At 45.4% G+C, this 24,748-nt stretch overlaps 2 protein-coding genes across 9 annotated transcripts in view; both read left to right on the top strand.

The window, feature by feature from the left end:
- Positions 1-6,110, top strand: part of LOC114588941 (uncharacterized) — a 131,907-nt gene extending 125,797 nt beyond the window's left edge. For all 4 annotated transcript variants that reach the window (XM_028714754.2, XM_077922766.1, XM_028714756.2 and 1 more), the window contains one exon: positions 5,799-6,110. In XM_028714754.2, the coding sequence (XP_028570587.2) occupies positions 5,799-5,927 (129 nt within the window). In that variant the 3' untranslated portion in view covers positions 5,928-6,110. The remainder of the gene's footprint in view (positions 1-5,798) is intronic.
- Positions 6,111-19,695: 13,585 nt separating this feature from the next.
- BARHL1 (BarH like homeobox 1) overlaps positions 19,696-24,748 on the top strand; it is a 38,569-nt gene continuing 33,516 nt past the window's right edge. For all 5 annotated transcript variants that reach the window (XR_003704588.2, XR_003704589.2, XR_003704591.2 and 2 more), the window contains exon 1: positions 19,696-20,981. Coding sequence is in view for 1 of the 5 variants with exons in the window: in XM_028715218.2 (XP_028571051.1) it covers positions 20,519-20,981 (463 nt within the window). In the remaining 4 variants the exon portion in view is untranslated. The remainder of the gene's footprint in view (positions 20,982-24,748) is intronic.

The raw sequence follows: 24,748 nt of genomic DNA, 5'->3' as shown, positions 1-24,748 counted from the left end.
GAGATTTTGTTTTCATTCTTACTATGCAGTAGCAGAGTTTATGTATTTATTTAATCTACAGGCGGTGACCATTCTGTGTGTGTCTGTTTGACACGTGACCACTGATGCCCACGCAGTTTTTGGCCCCAGAAGAGGGCAGGGGTGGAATGGGCTTACACACGACTGCTGACAATCACAATGAACCAGAACACAACTCCCGCACAAAGAGGGAATTGCCTGTCTTTATTGCATTTACGTCCCACCATTCCACCATGGATCTCAATGTGATCCACGGTTCTCCCCCTCCTCATTTATTCCCCGCAACAACCAACAACCCTGTGAGGTAGGTTAGGCTGAGAAACAGTGACTGGCCCAGGATCACCCAGTGAGCTTCATGGCCGAGTGGGGATTTGAACCCTGGTCTCCTGGGTCCTAGACCAATACTCAAACTACTAGACCACACTGGCTTCTTAAGTGACTCCCACCCCACCCTGGTGTACAGGTGTTAAATCTCTGATGGGGTGGGCAAGAGGAGAAGCAGGGGTGTAGGAAGGGGGCAGTGGGGCCGGTCTGCCCTAGGTGTCATCCATGAGGGGGGGTGACAAAAAGGCACACCGCTAGGGGCTCACCCCGCTGACCCCGTGCGTGGCAGCTCCCCCCCCCCCCAGGTACACGGCATGGCCCCCACTCCGAGCACCCATGCAGCTAACTCCGCCACTGAGGAGAAGCAGTTGTACTTTGACTCAGTTACATACTAGAATGCCTGATTTTGGGGAGGGGGGTTGCACCCAAATCATGATTAATGTTATACGCATTATTTACACAGAGAGACAAGTTTATTTTCATAATGTACTTGATGAGATTATTGGATTTGGTCCTGAATCATAGAATCAGGTATTGGAGGGGACTCAAAGAGCATTCTAGTCCAACCCTTGAAATGCGTATGAGAGTGGTTAAAATCCTGCAGAAATTTCATCAGAAATCAAAAGCTCTCCATTCTAGGCACCCTCAAATGTCCTTGTTCCAAAGCCAGCAACAAGTTTAGACTTCCTGAAAAATAAAACCACGAATATTGACTGACGGAGTCTTATCCAAACCTGGGATGTGCTTGTTTTATCATTTTAAAGCATTATTTTGCTACAACTGTTTTTTTGTTTTTTTAAGTACAGGGGTGGTTTAGGGATGTGTTTCATGCTCCTGGTACTTTGTTCTGGCCCTAACACTAGGGGTTTCCATGGAATCTAATCTGTTTGTATTCTAATACAAATGGACCTCTTAGAGTCCTAGCCTTACTGGGATACATAGGACTCCAGGGAACTGGGAAGTCTGACAGGCAGCCAATCCTAGCTGGGAACTTCCTATACAACCAGCCTGAGTACAACCTCCACAGCAAAGGAAAGTGGACTACCTATTATCATGGCAGCCGTCAATGTCATTAACAAGTGATTGACTCTGCCCACCTATGATCAATGATCCTGGGTGAATTTAACATCCATGCAGAGGCTGTTGCTAGACCAGCTCAGGACTTCACAGTCTTCATGGCAGCCATTACACTGTCTCAAATTGTCATCTATCTAAAACACTGAGCCGGGCGTGATTTAGTCTCTGCTCAGAGTGATGTGAGGGATGGCTTGAGGGTACGGGACGCTGATGTCACACTGCTATGGTTTGAGCACCATCTGGCAAAATTTGGATTGGTGGTGGCAATCACATCCCTTGTCAAGGTGGTAGACCTGTTTGGAAGGTCCATCTCCCAGGAGACTGATGGAACCTGATGGATTCTTGAATGTTATATGGGATTTTCCAGTGGTGAAAGCCGACAATCACAGTGAAGCCATGGTCAGAATGATGACAACAATTAATTTATATATCACTTACATGCCAAAAAGGCTTCTAAGAGGTTTAAAAGTGTAAAACTACTGGTAAAAATAAATCTGCAAGTAATTAAAATATACAAGAAAAAAATTCTGCCAGAATGTTTAAAACCTCAAAAATCAAAGTTTACAATACAACAAACCTTTAAACAGCATAGCAAGACAATGCAACAATTGAAATTATTCATTGAGGAGGTTCAGGTCAAGTTGGAGGTCAGGGGAACAGTTGTCTAAACAGGCATGACTTCAATAGCCAGGGGAATGCCAGTGCTGATGGGGCTCTCCCATTTCTGCAGGGTAGGCATTGCACAACAATGGTGCTATCAGTGAAAAAAGCCCACCTCCACATTCCTGTGTTAAGAAGAGACGGGTGATTTACACCATTGGCCCTGAGTGTCCACTATCAAAGCAGCCAGAGCTGTGGATTTCAGGATCCCACCAACACATTTGGCAGGGTATACGTGTGTGTGTCACAGCTGGGGAGAGAAGGGTTACAGAGTAAATGTCATTTTATTTTCCAATACAGAGTTTAGAAGCAGAACAAGGGGTGATTAGGGTCTGACAGTTTTAATGCACAATCCTGTCGCTTTCTGCTGTCAGATACAGACCTCTAACCTCAAGTTCCCTTGCTGTGGCTTTAACGACTGACCTGGGATTAATCCATACTTTTCAAGTGCCCTTAATAATGAGAGAAGCTCTCATTTTTTTTCAGAGAAATAAATAAATGGCATTATTCCTCTCTGGTGCTGAGACTAGGAATGTTCGTGCCCAGGCAGGCATTTTGCTCCCAAGAAACAAACCAGATCATACAAATTCAAAGAAAAAACTGTCTCTGAGAAATCTCAAACAAGAGTATAATGTGGGAATTACAACTGGACTGATTTGGAGATTATTTGGCAGACTCAGGAGCCAGAGAGTATCTACTGCTGAAAGGCTCACAGATGCTCACATAAACCTAACCTTTTCAGACCTTATTGTATCAAAACAACAATAGGACTGCTATCTGGTGCTTTCTAATCAGCATGATCTGGCCAGAGTAAAAGAGATTCCACTTTCTCCCACCACTGCCTCTACAGCAGAGTTTCATGGCTGGATGTGATTCACTGTGTTAGTCTGTATTAGAGGCATTCCACCAGGCCGGCTGCTCATACTAAGCCTGACGGTTGCCTTTTTCATCTATTGCCTTGGAAGCATTTCTCCACATCCACCTCCCTGCCAATTTCTACAAGGGCCACCCTGATAACTCGTAGACATCCAGTGAGGTTGGACAGATAAAAGGAAGTACTGCTTCACGCAGCACATTTTTAAACTATGGAACTCACTCCCACAAGAGGCAGTGATGGCTACCAACCTACACGACTTTAAAAGAGGATTAGACAAGTTCATGGAGGAGAAGGTTTTTGATGGACACTAGCCATGATTGCTATGGTCAGGGGCAGTAATGCTTCTGAGTACTGTTTGCTGGAAATCACAGGAGGGGAGAGTGCTCTCTGCTTGGGTTCTGGTTGAGGGTTTCAAACTGAGTCATCTCGTTGGCCACTGTGAGAACAGGATGCTGGACTATATGGGCCATTGGACTGATCCAGCAGAGCTCTCTTGATGTTCTCATGAGACAAAGGGGGAGGAAGCTGACAGCCAAGGGCCACTCCTGGACTAGATGTAAGAAGGCAGGTAGATGAGGACCAGCTGGAGGAGGACGGAGGGGGAGGGGAATGGCTGCACCTGTCATTGGCTCTGACTCCACCTACAGTTGGCCTCCCTACCTTCTTCCCCATGACTCCCAATTACCCACAACTACTACCTGACTCCTCATATCTTAGCATGCACTGGGTGTGATTCATGGCAAAAAGGAGCCCAAACCAGGTCAGGGACTCATACAGAGATGCAACAGAGACTTCTCTCTGTGAATGACGCCTTGGGCTTACATTATTCTAATTATTAAGGCTCTAACATGCCTCTTTTTTAGCATACACAGCAGACAGTTTGGGAATTCATATTCTGAAAATGACATTGATGCAGAACCTAACAGTGTCTATCTGCTTAGTTTGAAGGGAGCCAAGGGAGATCCACCACCCTCACCCTCAAAAAAAAAGAAAAAAAAAGAAAGAAAGCCTGATTATACAGGAGTCTAATTATGGATTTAGATATCTAACTTGGAAAATGCCAAGTGATCTGCTCTAATGAGATTTGAGGACTTAATACCTGAATGTCCACAATTATGTTTGTAGCTGGAGGTTCGTCTGCCAATCAGAAAATTAGCCTTTGGCATCGGAGTAGTTCATTAAGCCTTGTTGATGATGGTAGGATAAGGTTCCCAAAATGGACCCGAGACAAAGGACTTAATCAACCATTCCCAGAGGGTGGGAAGCCTCATGGGCAGATTGGATAGTTAGAGGCAAGGAAACACCATTGAAAACAGGCAAGAACAAGTCGGCCTCTTAATTCTCCCGGACCTCTCCTAGGGAACTGCCTCAGACCAGGTTGAAAGTTGGTGCATCTAGACCAGTGCTGTCTACTCTGTCTAGCAGCCACCATCAAGGGACACTGGCAAAAACTATTCTGTTCCATTACCTGCTCCCCATTCTGCCTGACTTAGGAGTGGGGAACATTTTTCAGCCAGAGGGCCATAATCAGGTGGTGGGTGGGCCCAGAGGCAAAAGTGGGTGGAGCAACAAATGTAAATGTTACCTGGCAGCAGTATTGTTGTTGTTGTTGTTGTTGTTATCACGTTCCCCATACAGTTAACTCAAAGCAGCTTTCAGTAAGCTCCCACTCACACCCCATCCATTGCTCCACCCACTTTTCTTCTGGCCCCACCCACCACTGTGATGTGGCCCCTGAAAGCACACTCGAAAGGGAATGTGGCCCTCAGACTGGAAAAGGTTCGCCACTTTGTGCTGTAACAAAGACTTTAGTAGATACACATCGAAAACCCACCTGAAAAGTTACACAAATATCCTCTTGTCTTCCATGGCTCATTTATGGCCTCTGTCTCCGAGTAGGATGTCTTAGTCCTGCCTTTTTTGTGAATATGGAGGTGCTTTAGATTTTAGCTTTAACTCTGTTTTATGTTGGTTTTAATGAATGTTTGTAAGTTGCTTTGAGTTCTTTTGTGTAAGAAAAGAGACTAATAAGTAATAATAATAATAATAAGCATAATAATATCATGGCAGCTCGAATAGTAATTGCAACTCAGTGGCAAACAGCCCCAAATCTTACATGGGGCACTTGGTACCATTCATATTGGAATACAACTTATAATGGAAAAAACTTATGCATAATCTGATATTTTGACAGGGACTAGAACCTTTCTATATGATTTGACATTCCTTTATTGCATATACAGTGGAAACATCATTTCAAGACAACCTTCAGTAGCAGCCTGGCAAATCTGCAAAATAATAATAATAATAATAATAATAATAATAATAATTCTTTATGTGAAGGCAACTTTTATCCTTGCTTTCTTCATTGATGGCTTGGACTTTGTCATTCAACCCATATGCAAGTGTACCTTTTTCTCAGGACCGGTCCACCCATCAGGTGGGGTAAGGAAACCACCTAAGGTGGCAAAAGGCCAAGAGGCAGCAGCCCCATGGGGACCCTGCCCACCCCACCACTGGTAGCAGCAGTAGCACTGGCTTCTGGTGAAATCTTGCAAGCTCTCAGTGGAAGCTACTGCTGCCACTTCGCAGGCAAGTGGCACACAACCCAGTTAAGCGAGGCAACAGCAGCGCAGCTACATTACTGTTTCACCTCTGGTGATGAAACAGAACATGCGTCCTTTACTTATTCCATGTGCTTAGTTTATAGTTTTGTTTTTCATCTTTTAATGTCCATCATTATAATTGTTTTCTCTGTTTCATGCACATTATAAAATTAAATTTAAAAAATCATTGCAGCAACAACGATAATATGACCAATGTCCATCTCATCTCCCTCCAGATATGTCCACACCTCTCCACCTTCCAAGACAAGGAATCGTACCAGAGGGCTCTGAAGGCCTTCCAGTCAGAAATCCCTGTGAGGCTTGGGCCCCTGGCGCAGGGCCTTTACACCACCACTGCCTGCTAAGAATCATCCAGAGGAAAAAACAGAGAATCAAAGCTCCAGCTTCTGCACAGCCTGCACAGCATCCTACTATAATCTTCCATTGCATGTTTCAGATTTCAGGTCTATGTTTGTATTTGTGAAGTTGATTACGCTCATAATTGACTAAGCACCTTCTGTCTCTACATTAAACATTTATTCAGTTAATTCATTTGTCAGTTAATTCACTGGAAGCATTTTTTATTTTTAAAAAACTCTGCTGTTGACCCAAAAAATGGTACTGTAGTAGCTTGCATAAGGTCAGGACTGACCAAGGCAGTCTCTGCCCCAAGCACCTTACAAATCTAATAGTCCAGAGTTCATACTGCAAATACATTCTGACACTTTGAATGTTTCGGTTTCTTGTTTTTTTCTGTAAGCTGCTTGGAGGTTCTGTTTGCAATCAAGCAGTGTATAATTTTTGTGAAATAAAAGAAGCAGATAATGAAACAACACTATGTCATTCGCAGCTTTTAAAGAAGTGTGCTTAACATGACCATTCCCCCCCAAAAAAAATGTTTATTGGTTTTTCAAAAAGGCAGCATGTGAGTAAAATGAACAATACATGAAACAAAAAAAGCACGTATAGTGGAGCACTTATGCCAGTTGTAGAAATAAAGGTGTAATTCAGTTATGTTTATTACAATAAAGAAGGTTCTGTAGAGGAAGCTTTCTTCAGAGTGCCTCGTACCATAAGAGACGGGGTAAAGTCACATGGAGACCAAGTATCCTCTCCATCACAAAGACAATGATCTGCTTACAGAATTCGCTCCCACCAGAGGCAGTGATGGCCACCAACCTCAACAGCTTTAAAATAGGATTAGACAAATTCATAGAGGAGAAGGCTTTCAATGGCTGCTAGCCACGATGGTAACTAACTATGCTCTTCTTCCACAGCTGGAAACCACAGGGTGGGAGAGGGCTATTGCTTGCAGGTTTCTGCTTAGCCACTGTGAGAACAGGATGCTGCACTACATGGCCTGATCCAGCAGGCTCTTACAGCTGTATCAATCAAACATGGGAGATAATGTGAGGATAAGACTGATAAAATGATCGGGCTGTAACACAGTTGATAATGTGTTCTGCCAGGGGGCTATATAATTCACTGTTTTTATTAATAAAACTCGCAAGGGGGAATCATGCAAACATCAAAATGGTGAAATCTCTTGTGTCCCCTAAGCACCCTGCAATGTGTTCAGCTACTGCAGCACCCCACACTCTTCCAAGCCATCTATCATGAGAGGGGCTGGATGGAGACTGTGACTGCTTTATTTTTGAAGCAGCACCATCAGCAACGAGATCTTTATCTAAAATGGGGTCAGGAACCCCAGACCTGGGGGCCAGAGGCAGCCCCCCTTCTCTCTCTGACCCTCAGAACTCTCCCTAGGTCATGCCCTAATAGTGTTTGGAGTTTATATGTATTAGCGGACACTTTGCTTAGCAATAGATCCACCTGGAGCACACCTTACCCTGACTGCCATCACACTGAGTCACACCTGAGTATGAAAGTAAGAAATTTTAGTTTATTGTAGGAAACACACACTTGATAGAAAAAGATGCCTGGTTCTTGCTCTTTCATGTCTGCAGGGGAGAGAGGCCTAAGAATGGGGTCTCCTCTCCCAAGGTGGAGAGAGCCAGAGGAGGGGTGAGGAGAAAGAGAAAGTCAAAAGAAATGGGGTGATGGAAGGTGGAGAGGGGTAAGTCCTCTATATAGTTTGGAAGGCGTTTGACAATAGTGTTCTGTTCCTTCTCTGACAGTTCTCTAGATAGGGTGGTAGAGGGATAGAGAAGAGAGAGAAAGGGCTGACAGAAAGAGAAAGAGGTAGCAGTGAGAGAGAAAATGAAGAGGAGGCAGAGAGAGAGAAAAAACGGGGGGCAGCAAGAAAGGGAGGGAAATGAGAGGGGAGGATGGCCCCTGTCAGATTACCACCCTGAGAATGTGACGCCCAGACAGAAGAGAGACTCCTCAACCCTGCCCAAAACCAAGATAATGCTTTGATCCCCTCAAAAGGGAGACTTGTGTGTAGCTTCTAAGAAATGGAATGTTTTCTTAGACATTCAACAGCAGAGCATCGTCAAAGGCATTCTGGTAAAAGGAAACTAGTAAAAGTATAGGCCCAAAACCTAAGTTTGTTAGTCTTTGAGTATCACTAGAGTAGTTGCAATTTATTTAAAAAATAAAGTAAATAACCGCAACAGGTGATCTCAAAATAAGAACCTAAGAAGAGCCTTCTGGATCAGGCCAATGGCCCATCTAGTCCAGCATCTTGTTCTCACAGGGCTCAAGTAGACGCCCACAATAAGAACCCAAGAACAAGAGTACTGTACTCTGCGCACCTGTGATTCCCAGCAGCTGTTATTTAGAGGATTTGTCCACACTTCTGCATGTCCCATGGCTAGAAAGCATGAGACCAATGGGTTTTCTGCCCCCTCCTATGCTTTCTAGGCATGAGTATGAACAGGTTTTTTTAAAAAAAATTGTCCTGCTGCTATCCCCAGGAAAACCCACTGCTTACTGCTGAATTGGAACAAACGTCAATCTACAGGAAAGAAACAATTGATGTTCGTTCCGATTCAGAGGGAAACAGCAGGCTTTTCTGGGGGAAAGCAGCAAGGAATGCTGGAGTGTGGTCTAGCCCAGAGGCAGACAGCCTCCAGAAGTGGATGTAGAACACTAGAAGAGCCTGACTGCTGAGTCAGGCCAGTAACCCATCGAGTCCAGCCCACAAACAGGACCTAAGTGCAACAAGCAAGCTCCCCACCTGCAACTAGTATTCAGAGGCATTCTGCCTCTGACCATGGAAGTACTAAGTGGCCATCGCAGCGAATAGTATCCTCCGTGAATTTGCCTAATCCTCTTTTTAAAGGACATCCAAATCGGTGGCAGTCACTCCCTCTTGTGGCAACAAAATTCAATAGCTTAGTAATTCTGGCATGTGACTCGCACGTACAATTTTTGAAATGCAGTCTTGATTACCTGTAAGAGGCAAGTTTGCTGGGAACCCCTCTCCAAGCTAAAACTCTTCCCTCTTCCCACTACTGCATTTGCTAACAGCTGCCATGGAGGGATTCCCTGCCTGGGCATTTTGTAACGGAGGTTCTCTGTCAAATGGGCTTCCCTTATGCCTTCCCTTGAAACATCCCACTTCCCAGATCGGATAGTCACTGTTCTTGCTTGCCTCCTATCTTTCAAATCACACACACACACACACACACACACACACACACACGAATGCCTCCTTGTCCTGTAGTGACACCCACTGGTAACTCCAATGTCATTTCAAACTCCCATCAACCAAGTTTTTTTTTCTTCCCTTCCTTACATTCTCATCTCTCTTTTTTGGAGGTGAATGACTTATATGGAAAAGCTGGCTCTCCTTTCCTTTTAAAAATCATATTTCTGACACCCTTTCACCCCTTTTATTGCCATGAAACCTTGACCACATTCACACCATAGATTTAATGCACTGTGATACCATTTTCAACAGTTATGGCTTCCCCTAAATAATTCTGGGAACTATGGTTTGTCAAGGGTGCTGAGAGTTGTTAGGAGACCCCCCCCCATTCCCCTCCCTGAGCTACAAATCCTAGAATGGTTTAACAATCAATCCCTTTTCACAGGAAACTCTGGGAATTAATGGTGGCTCTGTGTATCATTGCAGGTACTAGAACAGGCCAGTGGCGGAGCTTCATGCTCTGGCACCGAGGGGCGGAGAGCAGGCAGGGGCGGGGCGTGCCACCTGCGGGGGTGGGGCATCCAGCACGGGGGGGGGGGACACCTGCCATGGCACTCTGCCGGGATGGTCTGCTAGGGGCGGTGCGCTCCCCCCGCACTCCTCTTCCACCAGTGGAACAGGCCTAGGCAAACTCAGCCCTCCAGATGTTTTGGGACTACAACTCCCATCATCCCTAGCTAACAGGACCAGTGGTCAGGGGTGATGGGAATTGTAGTCTCAAAACATCTGGAGGGCCGAGTTTGCCTATGCCTGTACTAGAACATAAGAACCTGAGAAGAGGCTGCTGGGTCAGGCCAGTAATGCATCTGGTCCAGCAGCCTATTATCACAGTGGTTACACACCTGGAGATGCCAGGGGATTGAACCTGGGACCTTTTGAATGCAAAGCAGATGCTTTACCACTGAGCTACAGCCTCACAGCCCATCTATCTGGATGGGGAGGTGTGTAGAAATTTCTGGGTTTTGTGTGGCTGGAAAATACTCTACTATGAGAGTTACATCCAGTGCCCTACCCACTCTTGCCTCTGGCCCCACCCACCAGTGACCAACAGACGCTGGAAGGCAATCCTGGTCATTTCAAGACTGATGACATCATATTCTGGATGGCTATTTGACTGTCCTCCAGATGCCAAATAAATAAGCTTTTTTCAGGGGGGAAGCCCTCAAGAGGACTCTGAGCAGAGCATGAAGTTCATTAGCATGCAAATATCAACAGAAGTATAGTGTCCAGATCAAGGGAAGTAATAGTACTGCTCTTTTCTGCCTTGGTCAGACCCCACCTGGAGTCCTGTGTCCAATTCTGGGCACCTCAATTTAAGGATATTGACAAGCAGGAATGTGTGCAGAGGAGGGTGACCAAGATGATCAAGGGTCTGCAAAGCAAGCCTTATGGGCAACAGTTGAAGGAGCGGGGTCTGTTTTGCCTGGAAGAGACTGAGAGGCAATATGATAGCCATCTTCAAATGTCTAAAGGAAGATGGAGCAATCTTGTTTTCTCCTGCTCTGGAGGGTAGGACTCGAACTAATGACTTCACTCTCCAAGAAGGGAGATTCTGACTAAACATTAGGAAGAACTTTCTGACAGTAAGAGCTGTTTGACAGTGGAATAGTCTCCCTCTGGAGGTGGTGGACTCTCCTTTCTGGAGGTGTTGAAGCAGAGGTTGGACGGCCAACTGTTATGGATGTTTTAGCTCAGTTTCGGGGGGTGGAGGTGGTGTGTGTGAACTAGATGACCCTTCCAACTCTACATTTCTATGATTCTATACCTGGCTAAGGGTTCAAATGGCTTTTTAATGTCTAAATAAATAAATAAATAAATATTCCAGCCAACCAAAAAAGGCCTGAGACTTCTTGGTTAGTGACCCAGCTGCTGGTAAAGAAACAGTATCAGTAATCAACAACCCTGTAAGGTGGGGTGCTGCTGTGACAACCATACTGCAGGTAAGAAAGGTAAGGCAAGTGCAGAGATGGAGCAAACAGCAATTTCAGAGCTCATTCTTCTGTCCCTTGGTCACTGTGCTACACAAGCTTCTTTAACCAAGATGATGAAAAGGATTGAAGTCACTCCCATATCAGGAAAAGTTAGATCCACCCCACTTGACCAGAATCTGCTTCTCAGAGGTACCTTGCCACTGAATATGGAAGTCTCAGTCAATGATCCCAGGCTAATAGAAATATATAAATCAATCCTCCATTAATATATGTGATTATTTTTTTTTAAAAGCTATCAGCTAGTGGCTGTCTTGTGGGAATGAATTCCATAAGCTGATTATGAATTTGTCTGTTCTGAACCTATTGAAACACAACGTAACATAGTCTACATTTGTAGTCCCTGAAAGCTTACATGCCTTAATAAATGTGTTAATCTTTCAGGAGTCACAAGACATACTGTACATCCCCACCCACCCACCCACTTTTCTTTTCTGCAACCACTCTGGAAATAACACAATCTGATAATGCTACATTATAATAAAAACATATTCTTTAGCTTTGAAAAACAACACTTCCACCCTCACTCTCTCACACGCAGAAATTGTGAGAGGGAGGTTATATATATATATATATATATATATATAAAACATCAAGCAGCACTTCAGATATGGTGGCACTTTGGCTAATATGCCCTTTGATTCACATCACAGCAGCTGAAGGTGGAAACCAAAAATGTTTTGTTTTTAGAATATTGTGCTGGTCTGTTATAACAGTCATTGCAATGTTAGTCCCTGTTATGTTAGTCACTACAATAAATATATCTTTTCTGGTCATTAATTGCTTCCTTCCAAGATCTAGAACAAACTTGTCAGAAGTGCTGTTTAATGCTTCAGAAATTAGATAGAGAGACAAATAGAGAGGAGAGATTTAAATCAGGGTTTTTGATGGTGGATAATATAAAGGTAAAGGTAAAGGGACCCCTGACCATTAGGTCCAGTCGTGGCCGACTCTGGGGTTGCGGCGCTCATCTTGCTTCATTGGCCGAGGGAGCCGGCGTACAGCTTCCAGGTCATGTGGCCAGCATGACAAAGTCGCTTCTGGTGAACCAGAGCAGCACACGGAAACGCTGTTTACCTTCCCGCCGGAGTAGTGCCTATTTATCTACTTGCACTTTGACGTGCTTTCGAACTGCTAGGTTGGCAGGAGCAGGGACCGAGCAACGGGAGTTCATCCCATCACGGGGATTCAAACCGCCGACTTTCTGATCAGCAAGTCCTAGGCTCTGTGGTTTAACCCACAGCGTCACCCATGTCCTATGGCCCTTTTAGTTATTATTATCTTTATTTATTTATACCCTGCCTTTTCCAGTTATGATACTCAGTGCTGCCTATAGATGCAAGAAATGCCGAAAACAAAGAATTGTTTTTTTTAAAAAAACAACAACTCATTCCCACAAGAGGCAGTGATGGCCACCAACTTGGATGGCTTTAAAAAATAGGACTGGACAAATTCATGGAAGGTAAGGCTTTCAATGGCTGCTAGCTACCCTGACGGCTATGCTCTGCCTTTATTTACTGCTGGAGGCAGTAAATGCTTCAGTGTTCTTGTGCTCACATCCTGCTTACCAAGCTTTACATTAGGGCAGTGATGGCCAAACTTGACCCTCCAGCTGTTTTGGGACTACAGTTCCCATCATCCCTGACCACTGGTCCTGTTAGCTAGGGATGATGGGAGTTGTAGTCCCAAAACAGCTGGAGGGCCAAGTTTGGCCATCACTGCATTAGGGCATCTGCTTGACCACTGTGAAAACATCCAGCAGGGCATTTCTTTTGTTCTTAGATAACACTGAACTAGATGCACCAGTGGTCTGACTTGTAATAAGGCGCCTTCCTAATTTCCTATGGATAGTGCCTTGTGTGCATTTGTGAATACAGTCCAATCCCTCCCAAAACCCAGGGGTCTTCAAAACTCTCTCCTTGCAGGGAAAGTGACTGTGTAAAGTTGTCCCTGAACTTTCCCACCTCTGGGAGAACTGGAGGCTACAAAAACAATGACTTGAGTTATGATGAGCATTCTTAGATCAGATCTTTAACAGAGATTTAAAATCTGACCATGCCATTCTATACAGAAGTCAGTCCCAATAAGTGTCAGGGAAGTGGCTCTAGGGTTGCAGCCTAAAAGTTTTTAAGACCCAGAGAGACACTGGAGAGGGACACTGAGAACTAGTTTGCTCAGTCCCAAGCAGGTTCCCTTCCTTGCTTCCTTCCTTTTTCTTTCTTCCCTCACTTCTTTACTCTTCCTCCTCTTCCTCCTCCCGCCTTCTCCCTCCCTTCTGTTTCCCCGTTTTCTTTCTTCTCCTCTCCCCTACTTTTCAACTTCTGCTTCTTTTGTTGTTTCTCCTCTTCATACAAGAAGGTAAGGAAGTTGCCTTCTATCGCGTCAGACCATTCCTCTATCTAACTCGGTACTGTCTACACTGACTGGCAACGGTCAGACCAGGGGACAAGCTGGGACCTTCTGCATAGAAAGCAGGTGCTCTACTACTGAGCTATGGCCTCCCCACTTTAAGAAGCAAGCATCTTCCTTTGGAATAACAACACCCGAAGCAGCTCTCGGTCTGTTGGGATCCTGACGCTGTCCACCCCAGGCAAGTAGAACTTCTTTTCGAGAAGTCCTTGACTTGGTTGTTCCCAGTTAAAAAGAAAAATACATTAGGGCAGTGATGGCCAAACTTGACCCTCCAGCTGTTTTGGGACTACAGTTCCCATCATCCCTGACCACTGGTCCTGTTAGCTAGGGATGATGGGAGTTGTAGTCCCAAAACAGCTGGAGGGCCAAGTTTGGCCATCACTGCATTAGGGCATCTGCTTGACCACTGTGAAAACATCCAGCAGGGCATTTCTTTTGTTCTTAGATAACACTGAACTAGATGCACCAGTGGTCTGACTTGTAATAAGGCGCCTTCCTAATTTCCTATGGATAGTGCCTTGTGTGCATTTGTGAATACAGTCCAATCCCTCCCAAAACCCAGGGGTCTTCAAAACTCTCTCCTTGCAGGGAAAGTGACTGTGTAAAGTTGTCCCTGAACTTTCCCACCTCTGGGAGAACTGGAGGCTACAAAAACAATGACTTGAGTTATGATGAGCATTCTTAGATCAGATCTTTAACAGAGATTTAAAATCTGACCATGCCATTCTATACAGAAGTCAGTCCCAATAAGTGTCAGGGAAGTGGCTCTAGGGTTGCAGCCTAAAAGTTTTTAAGACCCAGAGAGACACTGGAGAGGGACACTGAGAACTAGTTTGCTCAGTCCCAAGCAGGTTCCCTTCCTTGCTTCCTTCCTTTTTCTTTCTTCCCTCACTTCTTTACTCTTCCTCCTCTTCCTCCTCCCGCCTTCTCCCTCCCTTCTGTTTCCCCGTTTTCTTTCTTCTCCTCTCCCCTACTTTTCAACTTCTGCTTCTTTTGTTGTTTCTCCTCTTCATACAAGAAGGTAAGGAAGTTGCCTTCTATCGCGTCAGACCATTCCTCTATCTAACTCGGTACTGTCTACACTGACTGGCAACGGTCAGACCAGGGGACAAGCTGGGACCTTCTGCATAGAAAGCAGGTGCTCTACTACTGAGCTATGGCCTCCCCACTTTAAGAAGCAAGCATCTTCCTTTGGAATAACAACACCCGAAGCAGCTCTCGGTCTGTTGGGATCCTGACGCTGTCCACCCCAGGCAAGTAGAACTTCTTTTCGAGAAGTCCTTGACTTGGTTGTTCCCAGTTAAAAAGAAAAATATTTCCACCAGGAGTGCAGAGCTTTAGCCTAGCTGGCCTCCTGTCTAGCCTAGAAAAAGGAGGGGGCGCCTTCTCATTCATGCCCGGACTGGAACAAATCTATAATCACTAACATGACTCCTCCACTCATCGGAGAAGTCTTGGCACTGGACCAAATGTCGTGATATATTTTCATTTACTATACATTTGAGATTTGTGTTTGCAGGGCTCACACCCTATACCTGTGATTGTAATCTGTTTTAATTGTTTTTAATTTTTCGATTTTAAATTGTTGTAACCACTCCTGGAACCTGCTAAAGGGCAAGTAATAAACGTAATAATGATGAAAATATTGATAATGATAAACTTGTAATATACACCTATTTAATAGCCAGTCTATAAGGCTTCACAAAAAGATAACTCTCTACCCTCCCCCCACAATAGAATCCCATTCTGCTAATTACCCAGTCTGTATATTAGTACTATAATACCATATATACCGGATGCTTATTACTCAGAAGTAAGACCCACTAAGAGGAATATTATGTGCAGTAAGTAAAAAGAGGTAGTTTATGAAACGCTAACAACTTATTACCCTGTTTAAAGCCATTTAGAGACTTGTTTAAGTACTAAGCGGCATATAAGATTAGGCAGGGGGGAAGCGTGAGGTGCAGGAACGGTCACTAACCGGAAGAGTTTTGCAGTTCAGTTAGACTCTGAGGTTGCAGTCCTAAATATACCCACGTACTCCGGGAGCAAGCCCCATTGAATACAATGGGACTTACTTCTAATTAGAAGCGCCTAGAATTGCAAACTCCTGCAGTCGGAAAAGTTCCTTAACCTGAACTGCCACTTGGGGAGACCCCGTTGTGCTGCCTAATGACATTTGGGGTGAAAGAGGATTTCCAAAAAATCAAAAATTATTTACTTTATAAAAAAACAAAACACTTCACGTATAAGTCCTAAGGACTGAAATATGCTAAATCAACGGGAAATATTTGCTTTTATTTGGTGCGTATAAGGGAATTGAAGGGAATTTTGGCACACGCACCCTCTTTATAAAAGCAAATCTATTATTATTATTATTATTATTATTATTATTATTATTATTATTACTATTACTATTACTATTACTATTATTAGCGCAAGTGCCTTGAAGACGGTTGAGTCCCGAGCTGGCTGGGGAACCTCTTGTTCACGTTCCCTTTTTTCTTTGGGGAGAACAAAAATTGAAATGGATTACACTTTTATTTCCTCACGAAACTGACAGTCCAGGCCACAACTTAACTTGCTTTCCTTGAGGAGTCCCTAAGAAACGGGTCTCATTTATGGGACAACAGCGGAGCCAAGCATCAGAAGTGCAGGATTATTAATAGGAACACAGGAAGAAGCTGGACGAGTGCCACAATTGGTCCATCTAGCTCAGTATTCCGAGCAGGATCCCTCCCAGCCCTACCTAGAGAGGGCTCTAAGGATTAGAACCTGGGACCTTCCGTCTCCAAAGCAGGTGCTCTGCCCCTGAGCTACGGTGGTTTCTGCTCAGATCCTGTTCCTCGGGCTGAGTCTCATCCTGCCCTCCCAAGCGGCTCATGTGATCCACTTTCAACCAGCAAGGATACAGGAGAGTGTGTGTGTGTGTGTGTGTGTGTGTGTGTGTGTGTGTAAGAGCGGGGTGGGGTGGGGACGACGACGACGATTAAATGCAGCCATCAAGAAAAGCTTAGGTTACAGCTTTGAAATTTATTAAAACCTTGTCAGTTTCAAAGGCGTGGCTTTGTGGATTTTACTGCGTTGTGGATCAAGGGGGAGCTGAAAAGCGGAGGTCGTGATTCAGCTGGGAGGGCAGATCCAGAATGTAGGAACACACACACACACACACACACACACACACAGACACACACACACACACACCCCTCCACAAGACAAGGAAGGATCAACACACACCCGCGCGCTTTTTCCTATTGTGTTAAGGAGTTATGGATGGAGGGTCTGTCTGCAGGAACAAAAAAGTCTGAGCAGAAACTTCCAACAGCCCGTCAGTTGGTGCCGGGCTCCCCCCCCCCTTCCTCCCCTCCTTCTCCTCCCCGCGCCCTCCGACAGCTTGCAACCGTCCTAGGGCCCCCCCTCTAGGGAAAGAGTTCAACTCCCGCCGAGAGAGCGCCTCCCCGGCCGCTCCAGCGGCCGCTCGCAAGCTGCTGAGTCGAAAGGGACCGTCTCGGAGAGGTGGAGAGTCCAGAGGAAAAGAGGGAGAAAGAAGGGGAAGATAAATTGAGAGGAGAGGAAGAAAGGAAATGTTTTTTTAAAAAAAGATAAATTGAGAATTGGGCGGTGGGGGGTGGGGACCGAAATAAAATAACAGCCTGGGGGTGAATGCCAAATAGAAATATCATAGCACAGGATCGGGTCCAGGGCTGTAGTTCTAAGCACTTGTTAGTACGTCTCAGCAAGGCCTTGCAGCGCAATCCTAACCACGTATACTCAAAAGTAAGTCTGACTGAATGCAATGGGTCTTACTCTCAGGTAAGTGGGGTTAGGATTGCTGACTTAAAAAAAACAAACTCCCTAAGTTCTAGTGGGGAGCATGGCCCTTGAGATCAATGGAGCTTACCTCCTTGTAAACACTATTAAGAACCAGGAAGGTTTAGGGTTCAATGATATTCTGCACGTCAACTCAGGAGGCTTTAACGCCGCCATGATCCCACTGAATTTAGCGAGACTTACTCCTTGGGAAAAACATTGCTCGGATTGGCCTGTGGGCAGGAAACAGCAACACAAATCACCCTTTTTTATATAGAGAGGGAGACTGCTTTAGGATTCATTCCTTCTGGGATCTGGTCATTTTCAGGGGGGTTGGTGTTCATTTCGATGTGTGTTTTACAACCCTAGAGACATAAAAGCTCTACCGTGTATTATTATTGTTTGTTAGTTTGTTTATTTGTTCGTTTTAACAATCCAGGTCCTCCCAAAAACATGCCCTTTTCCTCTCATGCCCTTACTGCTCTTTTCCATCCCCTTTAAAAATGCGTTGGAATCTCTAGGCGTGTGAACTTTCCTGGGAGAATCCGGTAGGTCTTTTATCAGACCAGAGAAGGCCGATCTGATGTCTCTTTCCTGAGAGGATATTATTCGGGGGCGGACACGGGGGTGGGGAGATCACACTAAATCATGCAAAGTCTCTTTTGGACTTTAATGTAGCCGTATTTTTCGTTGACTTCGAGCTGTCTTCCAGAGAGGTTGAGCGACGTGGCGGCGTCTCTGGTGCGCCTTCTGAAGTGGAGTTGAGAGGAAAGCGCCCCGGAACGTAGTCGGTTCCAAGGCTGTAAAAAAAGGGGTGGCGGTAGTTAAGGTTGGTGGTGTATAACCGGTATCTCAAAACGTGGAAGAAAGCGATGATCTGAATGGAAGTGGTCCTCCTCCAATCTTAAATTCAGTTTAAGACATGTAAAAATTACAGTAAAAGACCCCACAGATCTTTTTATTTTCTGTCGACGCAACTGGGTCTTTCCTAGTCCCTTAGTAAAGCCTTCTTGGTTTCAAATGAACGGGCATCTCCTTAAGAATCCTGAACTGAGAATTCACCACCAGAGTATCAATAACTTCAACAAACTAGGTTGGAAATTTTCCCGATTTTTTTTTTAAAAAAAACAAGTTCCCTTGACATTCTTGGGACTTTTTATCTTTTCCAAACCGACCGTGTGTTTGTTATTGGTGTGTGATTGGTGCCACTCTGGGTTCAACAGAACATCTGTGCAAATGAAATGTGTGGATACAAAAATAAATAACTAAATAAATACATTTACTTGTCGGAGAATGCTTCGTTCATAAGTTCAAATTTAGGATCAAAATCATGGATTTTTCCTCAAGTATTATTACCACCGTATGAACCAGCCACTGCCAATAAAGACAGCCAAATCGTATGCATTTACTTGGAAACAAGACTCACTGAGTCCAGTGGGATTTACTCCCAGGTAGTTATACGCCTAGCTTTAATTCTTACACAAACTACGAAGCATCTACCATCCGTTTACAAAACACCAGCTAAGGCTGGAATCCAAGGCGACTTACTTGGGGCCAACCCCAGTCCCGGGGATTTTCTTTCGAGTAACAATACATAGAGCTGCGAAATTCAACGCTCGCTCGCTCGCTCTTTTAAGAATACAATAATCAATAGGATTCTTCTTAATCTTTCCAATTTAGGCCAGATAGAGTGTCGCCGATTATAGAAAGTGTTTTGCTGAGGAAAAGGTAATGGCGCCAAATGGTTTTTTTTTTGTTTTTTTTTTTTTGGCGGGGGGGGGGGTTGTTAGAACAATTTCAAAGAGCTTAAGTTTGTGTTTTTTAAAAATAAAAAAATCGCTTGCCTGGCTTTTGCCGAGTCCTTATATAATTATCCTTTTTCTGTGAAAACGCGCACACGGTTATATTTTTTTAAAAAAAAAAACTTTCATCAGCACGCATAAAGGGAGACAATGATTCAGCTAATTGTGAACCTAAAATAAGCAGTTTTAAAAATGCACCCAACTTCACACACACACACTAGATCTCCCCCGCACGCACACACACCGCATTGCTAATAACCCTATTTAGAACTTCATCAGTGGCGTAATGATAGGAAACAGGGTGGAAATTGCCGGTTAACAGTTGGATCTGGGCTGTAATTAATTCAGTGTCTCTTTTAATCAAACCGAGGAGCGATCAAGTTTCCTTGGTGTGTGGCATGTGTGTGACATCACCCTAAAAGCTGGCCAGCCAATCAGGAGAGAGGCAGTGAGGCACGTGAACTTGGGTTCTTGGTTTAAAAAAAAAAAAAGTAGAGGAGGAGGAAGAAGGAGAAGAAGAATTCCAAACTAAACCCAGCAAGTTGAGAGGTGTGAGCGCTGATTAAAAAGGGAAGCACTTTCCGCGGGGCGGAGCTGAGCTGTCCTTGGTCCTGAAAGCAACGCGGCGTTCCTACTTCGCCTCCAAGATCAGGGACTTTTGCAGGCAAGGCGGCTTCGGAAGGCGACCATGGGAGGCGGTGGCGCGGCCGCGGTCCCAACCCTCCAGTCTAGGCGCTTTCAAAGGTGCTGAAACGTCCTTCCAACCTGCCGCTTTTTAACGCGTTCGCCTTCTTGAGCAGAGACGGACCTCGAACAGAGATCGCCTGCGCTGTCCGCGGTCCTGAAACCTCCCTTTCCAGGCGCTGGTACGAAAAGGAGAGCTCGCTCTTCGTTCTGTAATCCGTGCCTCTCGCTTGCCTCATTCACTGCTCTTTAAAAAAAGAAAATCTTGTTATGGACTCTTTAAAAGTTTATTGTTTGGTTAAGTCATTTCCTATAATTTAGGGCTGATGGATCTATGGTTAGCGGTGGCGATTGCGAATAGTTCAGATTAGGGATCTTTCTCCCTACGAGCAAAGTTTCACTTTCGCCACCCCTACTCTGGCTCCTGTCTTCCCTTCCCCTCTTTCTCTCCCTTGTCTCCTTCCCCTCATCTCTGCAGCTAGCTTGACTGCAGGTTTTCAAGAGGGACAGCGCCTTGGATCGTAATACGGACCGGCGATTGTTGCTGCACTAACTTTGGATCCGAAGTCCCGCAGTTCCAAGGTCGCTCTTCTTCTTCTCGAGCCTAATCCGGACACCGGCTGGTCAATGTCACCCTGAAAGGCATGGAAGGTGCCAACGGATTTGGGATCGATTCCATCCTGTCCCACCGAGCCGGGAGCCCCGCCGTGCCCAAAGGGGAACCGCTCATGGGGGAAGGACGCTCCCCCTTGGAACTTAGTCCCCGCTCCGAAATCAGCAGCGGCTGCCCGTCGCCCCACTCTCCCGGGAGGGAGTGCTTGGAAGCAGTAGCCCAGAGACAAGGTGTGGCAGTGGGGCTGGAGTCTCACCTCCAAGCGGGGCAAATCTTGGCCCCTTCACAATCCAGAACAGTGACCTCCTCCTTCTTAATCAGGGACATCTTGGCCGATTGCAAGCCTTTGGCAGCCTGCGCCCCATATTCCAGCAGCAATGGACAGAGCGCGCAGGAGGCACCGGTTCGGATTCCCCCCAAATCCGGAGAGGACTTCCGGGAGAAGATGGACAAGAACAACAGCAGCAACTCCTCTTCGGACACAGAATACAAAGGTAAGGAGAGTTACTCCTAACTCTATACCAGCGCCTGCTGATTTCTGAATGAGCCCTCTATTTCCGAACGAGTAACACTCGCGCACACATACAAATAGAGTTTTCCTTTCCCGTTGGGGTATCTCCTAAGAACCAAAGCTGGTCGATCTAGCTCACCAGCGGCTTCCGGACAGCAAACCCGCATGTTGCTAGTCCTCGGGATCTGGTATTCAGAGGTGCATGTGGACATGCAAGTTCTTCTTACCCCCACCCCTTTCTCTCTCGGAAGGTTGGAGGATGAAGGACAGGATAACATTCGGTTGGCCTGATTTGGGATATTTCCTCTTTTTCTGTTTGTTTGTTTGTTTGTTTGTTTGTTTGTTTGTTTGTGTCGTTAGTTCAATCTGTAAAGTTCCGAATTCTGCTAAAAATATTATATTTGGAGGGAAGGAAGCTAATATGAGAACCTGGCGGAGATAAATACGAAACTTCTTTATTTGCGCCTTTAACTCCGCATAACCCAACCACTTGCCTGTTTCGATTGTTATTTCCATCTATTTTGCGCCAGCGATCCTCCTCCATGTCTCAGAAGCAAAACCTATTGAGCTCAATTAGATATACTCTTAGGAAAGTGGGTATAAGGGTTGCAGCCCGAGTGTTTCTATAGTCACCAGGATATTCTGGTCTGCATTCTGATTTAAAGTTGATTCTACTCTGGAGAAAAGGCATTCCGACCCCACCCCATATAAACTGGATTTACTGAAATGAGATGGACGGGGTACCAATATTATCAAATTCCTTAGGTTGCGACACGAATGATTTTTGACACACAGATCAATACAAGTTGTCAGGCAGATAAGAAAGAAGGCCAAACTTCAGTACAGAAGCTTCGCCTCTTCGCCTCTATCTGATTTCCTATCATTCGTAATCATCCCTTGAATGATCGGTGGTTCCCCTTGAGTCTGCCCCCCCCCTAGAAAACTTTTCGACGAGAGAACTCGTAATAACGCAGCGGCGACCTTCAAGCTCCTCGTTCACTGGGCCGAGGAGGCTTTGAAAGGAGCCAGTCCCGTTAAGCAAATGACAACTTTTGGGGAAAAAATCTGCTATGGGAAATAGCTCGAAATTAAATACATTGGTGTTTGCAGAGACGTCGAAAGCAAAAGCAGGTCTTCAGTTTAACAATTGGCGGCTGTGCTCGCCAGCGAGTGACTTTCCTTCTGATAAGAATTGTTTTTACTTTCTTTGACAAATACGTTTTTCAAACCGCAAAAGCCACCCGGTCCAGGTCATTTCCTCCCGCCATTTGCCCCCCCCCTCGCCATGAGAAGTAACACCCTCAAGAGGTTTAATGCCTCATTCCTCTTCAGGTTTACTTGGAAGCAAACCCCCCATGACGTCAATGAGTTCAATTTCCACTCCGTAAGACTTTAGTTCCGCGTGGTTACTCGCGTGTAAGTCCAACTGAAATCCAGGGCGGTGGAGAATAATTTACCAGTAAAACAGCCGTAAGATTGGACTGAGGTGGAGTTTAATGACAGCACAAACCTAACCACGCCAACTCAGAAGTAAGATCCTATTGAGTTGCGCGGGCGAGGGGGGGGGGCTTACTCTCAAGCATTGCGGTTTGGCTTGTCGCCTTAGACAGAAGTCACTGAAAGCAGGAAGAAAGCCTGTTCCGAGATGTAGATATATATACAGAAATGCCGGATAGGAACCGAAACAAACATAGTTGCGTGGAACGGAAAAAGGCGCAGCTTTATTCTGGAGCATATCTCACTGAAATCTAGGAGGCTTGATGCAGAGTAAACAACGCGGCCCAGGATGAGACTTCCAAACGGAAGCTCTTTTTTCCTCCAGGCCAGAATAGGATCTGCAACGAGCAATACCTCTGCAGTTCCTGGTGGGTTTTAATGGAAAAGCGGCCCAGGAAAAGATCAGGTCGTTGGATCGAGGGAGGCCATCCCTTTCGATAGCGGTTTTCCTGTAGCTCTGAATAGCGCGACTACATCTCCTGTGTTGCAAGTTAAGACCTACTTTGTTCAGTGGGCCTGGCTCCCAAGCATGGCTGCGATCCAGATACCCCTTGACCCTATTGAACTCAAGCGGACTCACTTCTGCGAGGACGCGGTCAAAACTTCCGACTTGCGGCCCCATCCGAAGCTGGTTTACTCGGAAGCAACTCCCGCACGCGAGGTTCAATGCGTAGCTTCCTTGCTCGTAAACATGCTCAGTAAATGCAGGTTTAATTTAAATAAAATAAAACCAATAACAATTTTTTAAAAAAATATAAAAAGTAAAATTCCATCCTCGGCCTGTTTATACAAAAGGCCCGGATCTTGGCCACGCGCTCCTCCTCCTTTTCCAATTTTGTGGGCGCATCCAGGATTAACAGCTGGGCCTGTAGAAGAAGGCAGGTGGTATTCTGGACCCAGGCAGGGTCCCCCACTGGGGAATTCCTGCCCTTAAGTCCAGGTCTTTTCTGTTTCCAACCTCCCCCCCCCCCATCCCACCCCCATTAACCAATTAAAATTTCAGTTGCTAAGAAAGAGAGACGGAAATTCTTTTTAAAACCTTCTTCATTCCCCCCCCCGCCCCAACCGTAATTTGTGTTGGATTTCAGCCACAAACATATACCCCCAAAAAAAGCATTTTACATTACCATTCAACTTTTTTTTTTTTTTTTTGCTCTTTACTTGCTGTTTTTAAAGGCCGAGTTGCTACAGTGGATACATATAGAAGCGTGGAACTCTAACATCAAGAGGTGTCTCCTTCTTCACGTTTATTTTATTTCTCCTTTTCTTCCTTTTCTCTTCCCCCCTTTCCTCCACTTTTCTCTCCTTCTTTTACCTCCTTCCTTTAGCTCTGTCTTCATTTTCCCTTTCTTTTTTCCCTTCTTTCCCCCTTTCTTCTCTCTCTCTCTCTCTCTCTCTCTCATTCCCTCCTTTTTCTCTCCCTCTTCCTCAGAGGAACTTCCCTGAACTTCAAACCCCAATCTCCACTTTCTCAATCTCTCCCTTCTTCCCACCTCATCACAACTCCAGAATCAGGTTCTCTGCCAACAGCATCACCCTTAAAAACATAGGTTCTTCCTCCTAAGCTCACAGTTCTTTGCACTGACTGGCAGCGCCTCTCCAGGGTTTCAGACACGAGATAATTCGCAGCCCTCCATGGAGAGATGCCAGGAATTGAGCGAGGCGGGTGCTTAACCGCTGAGCGACGGCCCTACCCTTAATGCCCCCACCTTCCCCTCAGGTACACAGCGCCAACTTTCTCTCTGTCCTAGCCCCCTAGTCTAAGCTGAACATCAAAGCCTAAAGAGGGGTCTATTTTGAGAGAGAGAGAGAGGGAATGATTTCTTATTTAGCTTTTCAAATATCAAATTCATTTATTTGCCGCCCGCCCCGCCCCCCGCCCCCCGCAAAGTAAACATTCTGTAGAGGTCAGTGCCACTGATTCCAGGACACCCCCTTTATTTCTTATAAAGAGAGGAGGGGTGCGGAGAAGAAACAGACTTGTTTGAGCCTTCCATCCATCAATGAAAGAGCATCTCATGTTTAAGAGATATTCATGCCTATCTGGACTCGGTTTCTGGTTGAAGGGTTTCCCATATCCCTGGTGGCTCAATTAAGTGGATTATTGTCTTCCTACAGAGAGAAATCAACGCGCGTGGAGGCTGAGCTTTGTCGCTCCTAAACCCTGCCACAATGAAATTTACCATAAACCCCTGTAAAAAAGCTAATGCGGCCAATTTATATAAACCGGAGCCAGCTTCCCCCCACCCTATA

The sequence above is a fragment of the Podarcis muralis genome, chromosome Z (assembly GCF_964188315.1).
Source record: "Podarcis muralis chromosome Z, rPodMur119.hap1.1, whole genome shotgun sequence".
NCBI classification, from domain to species: Eukaryota; Metazoa; Chordata; class Lepidosauria; order Squamata; family Lacertidae; genus Podarcis; species Podarcis muralis.
This window is presented reverse-complemented; position numbering and strand designations above follow the sequence as displayed.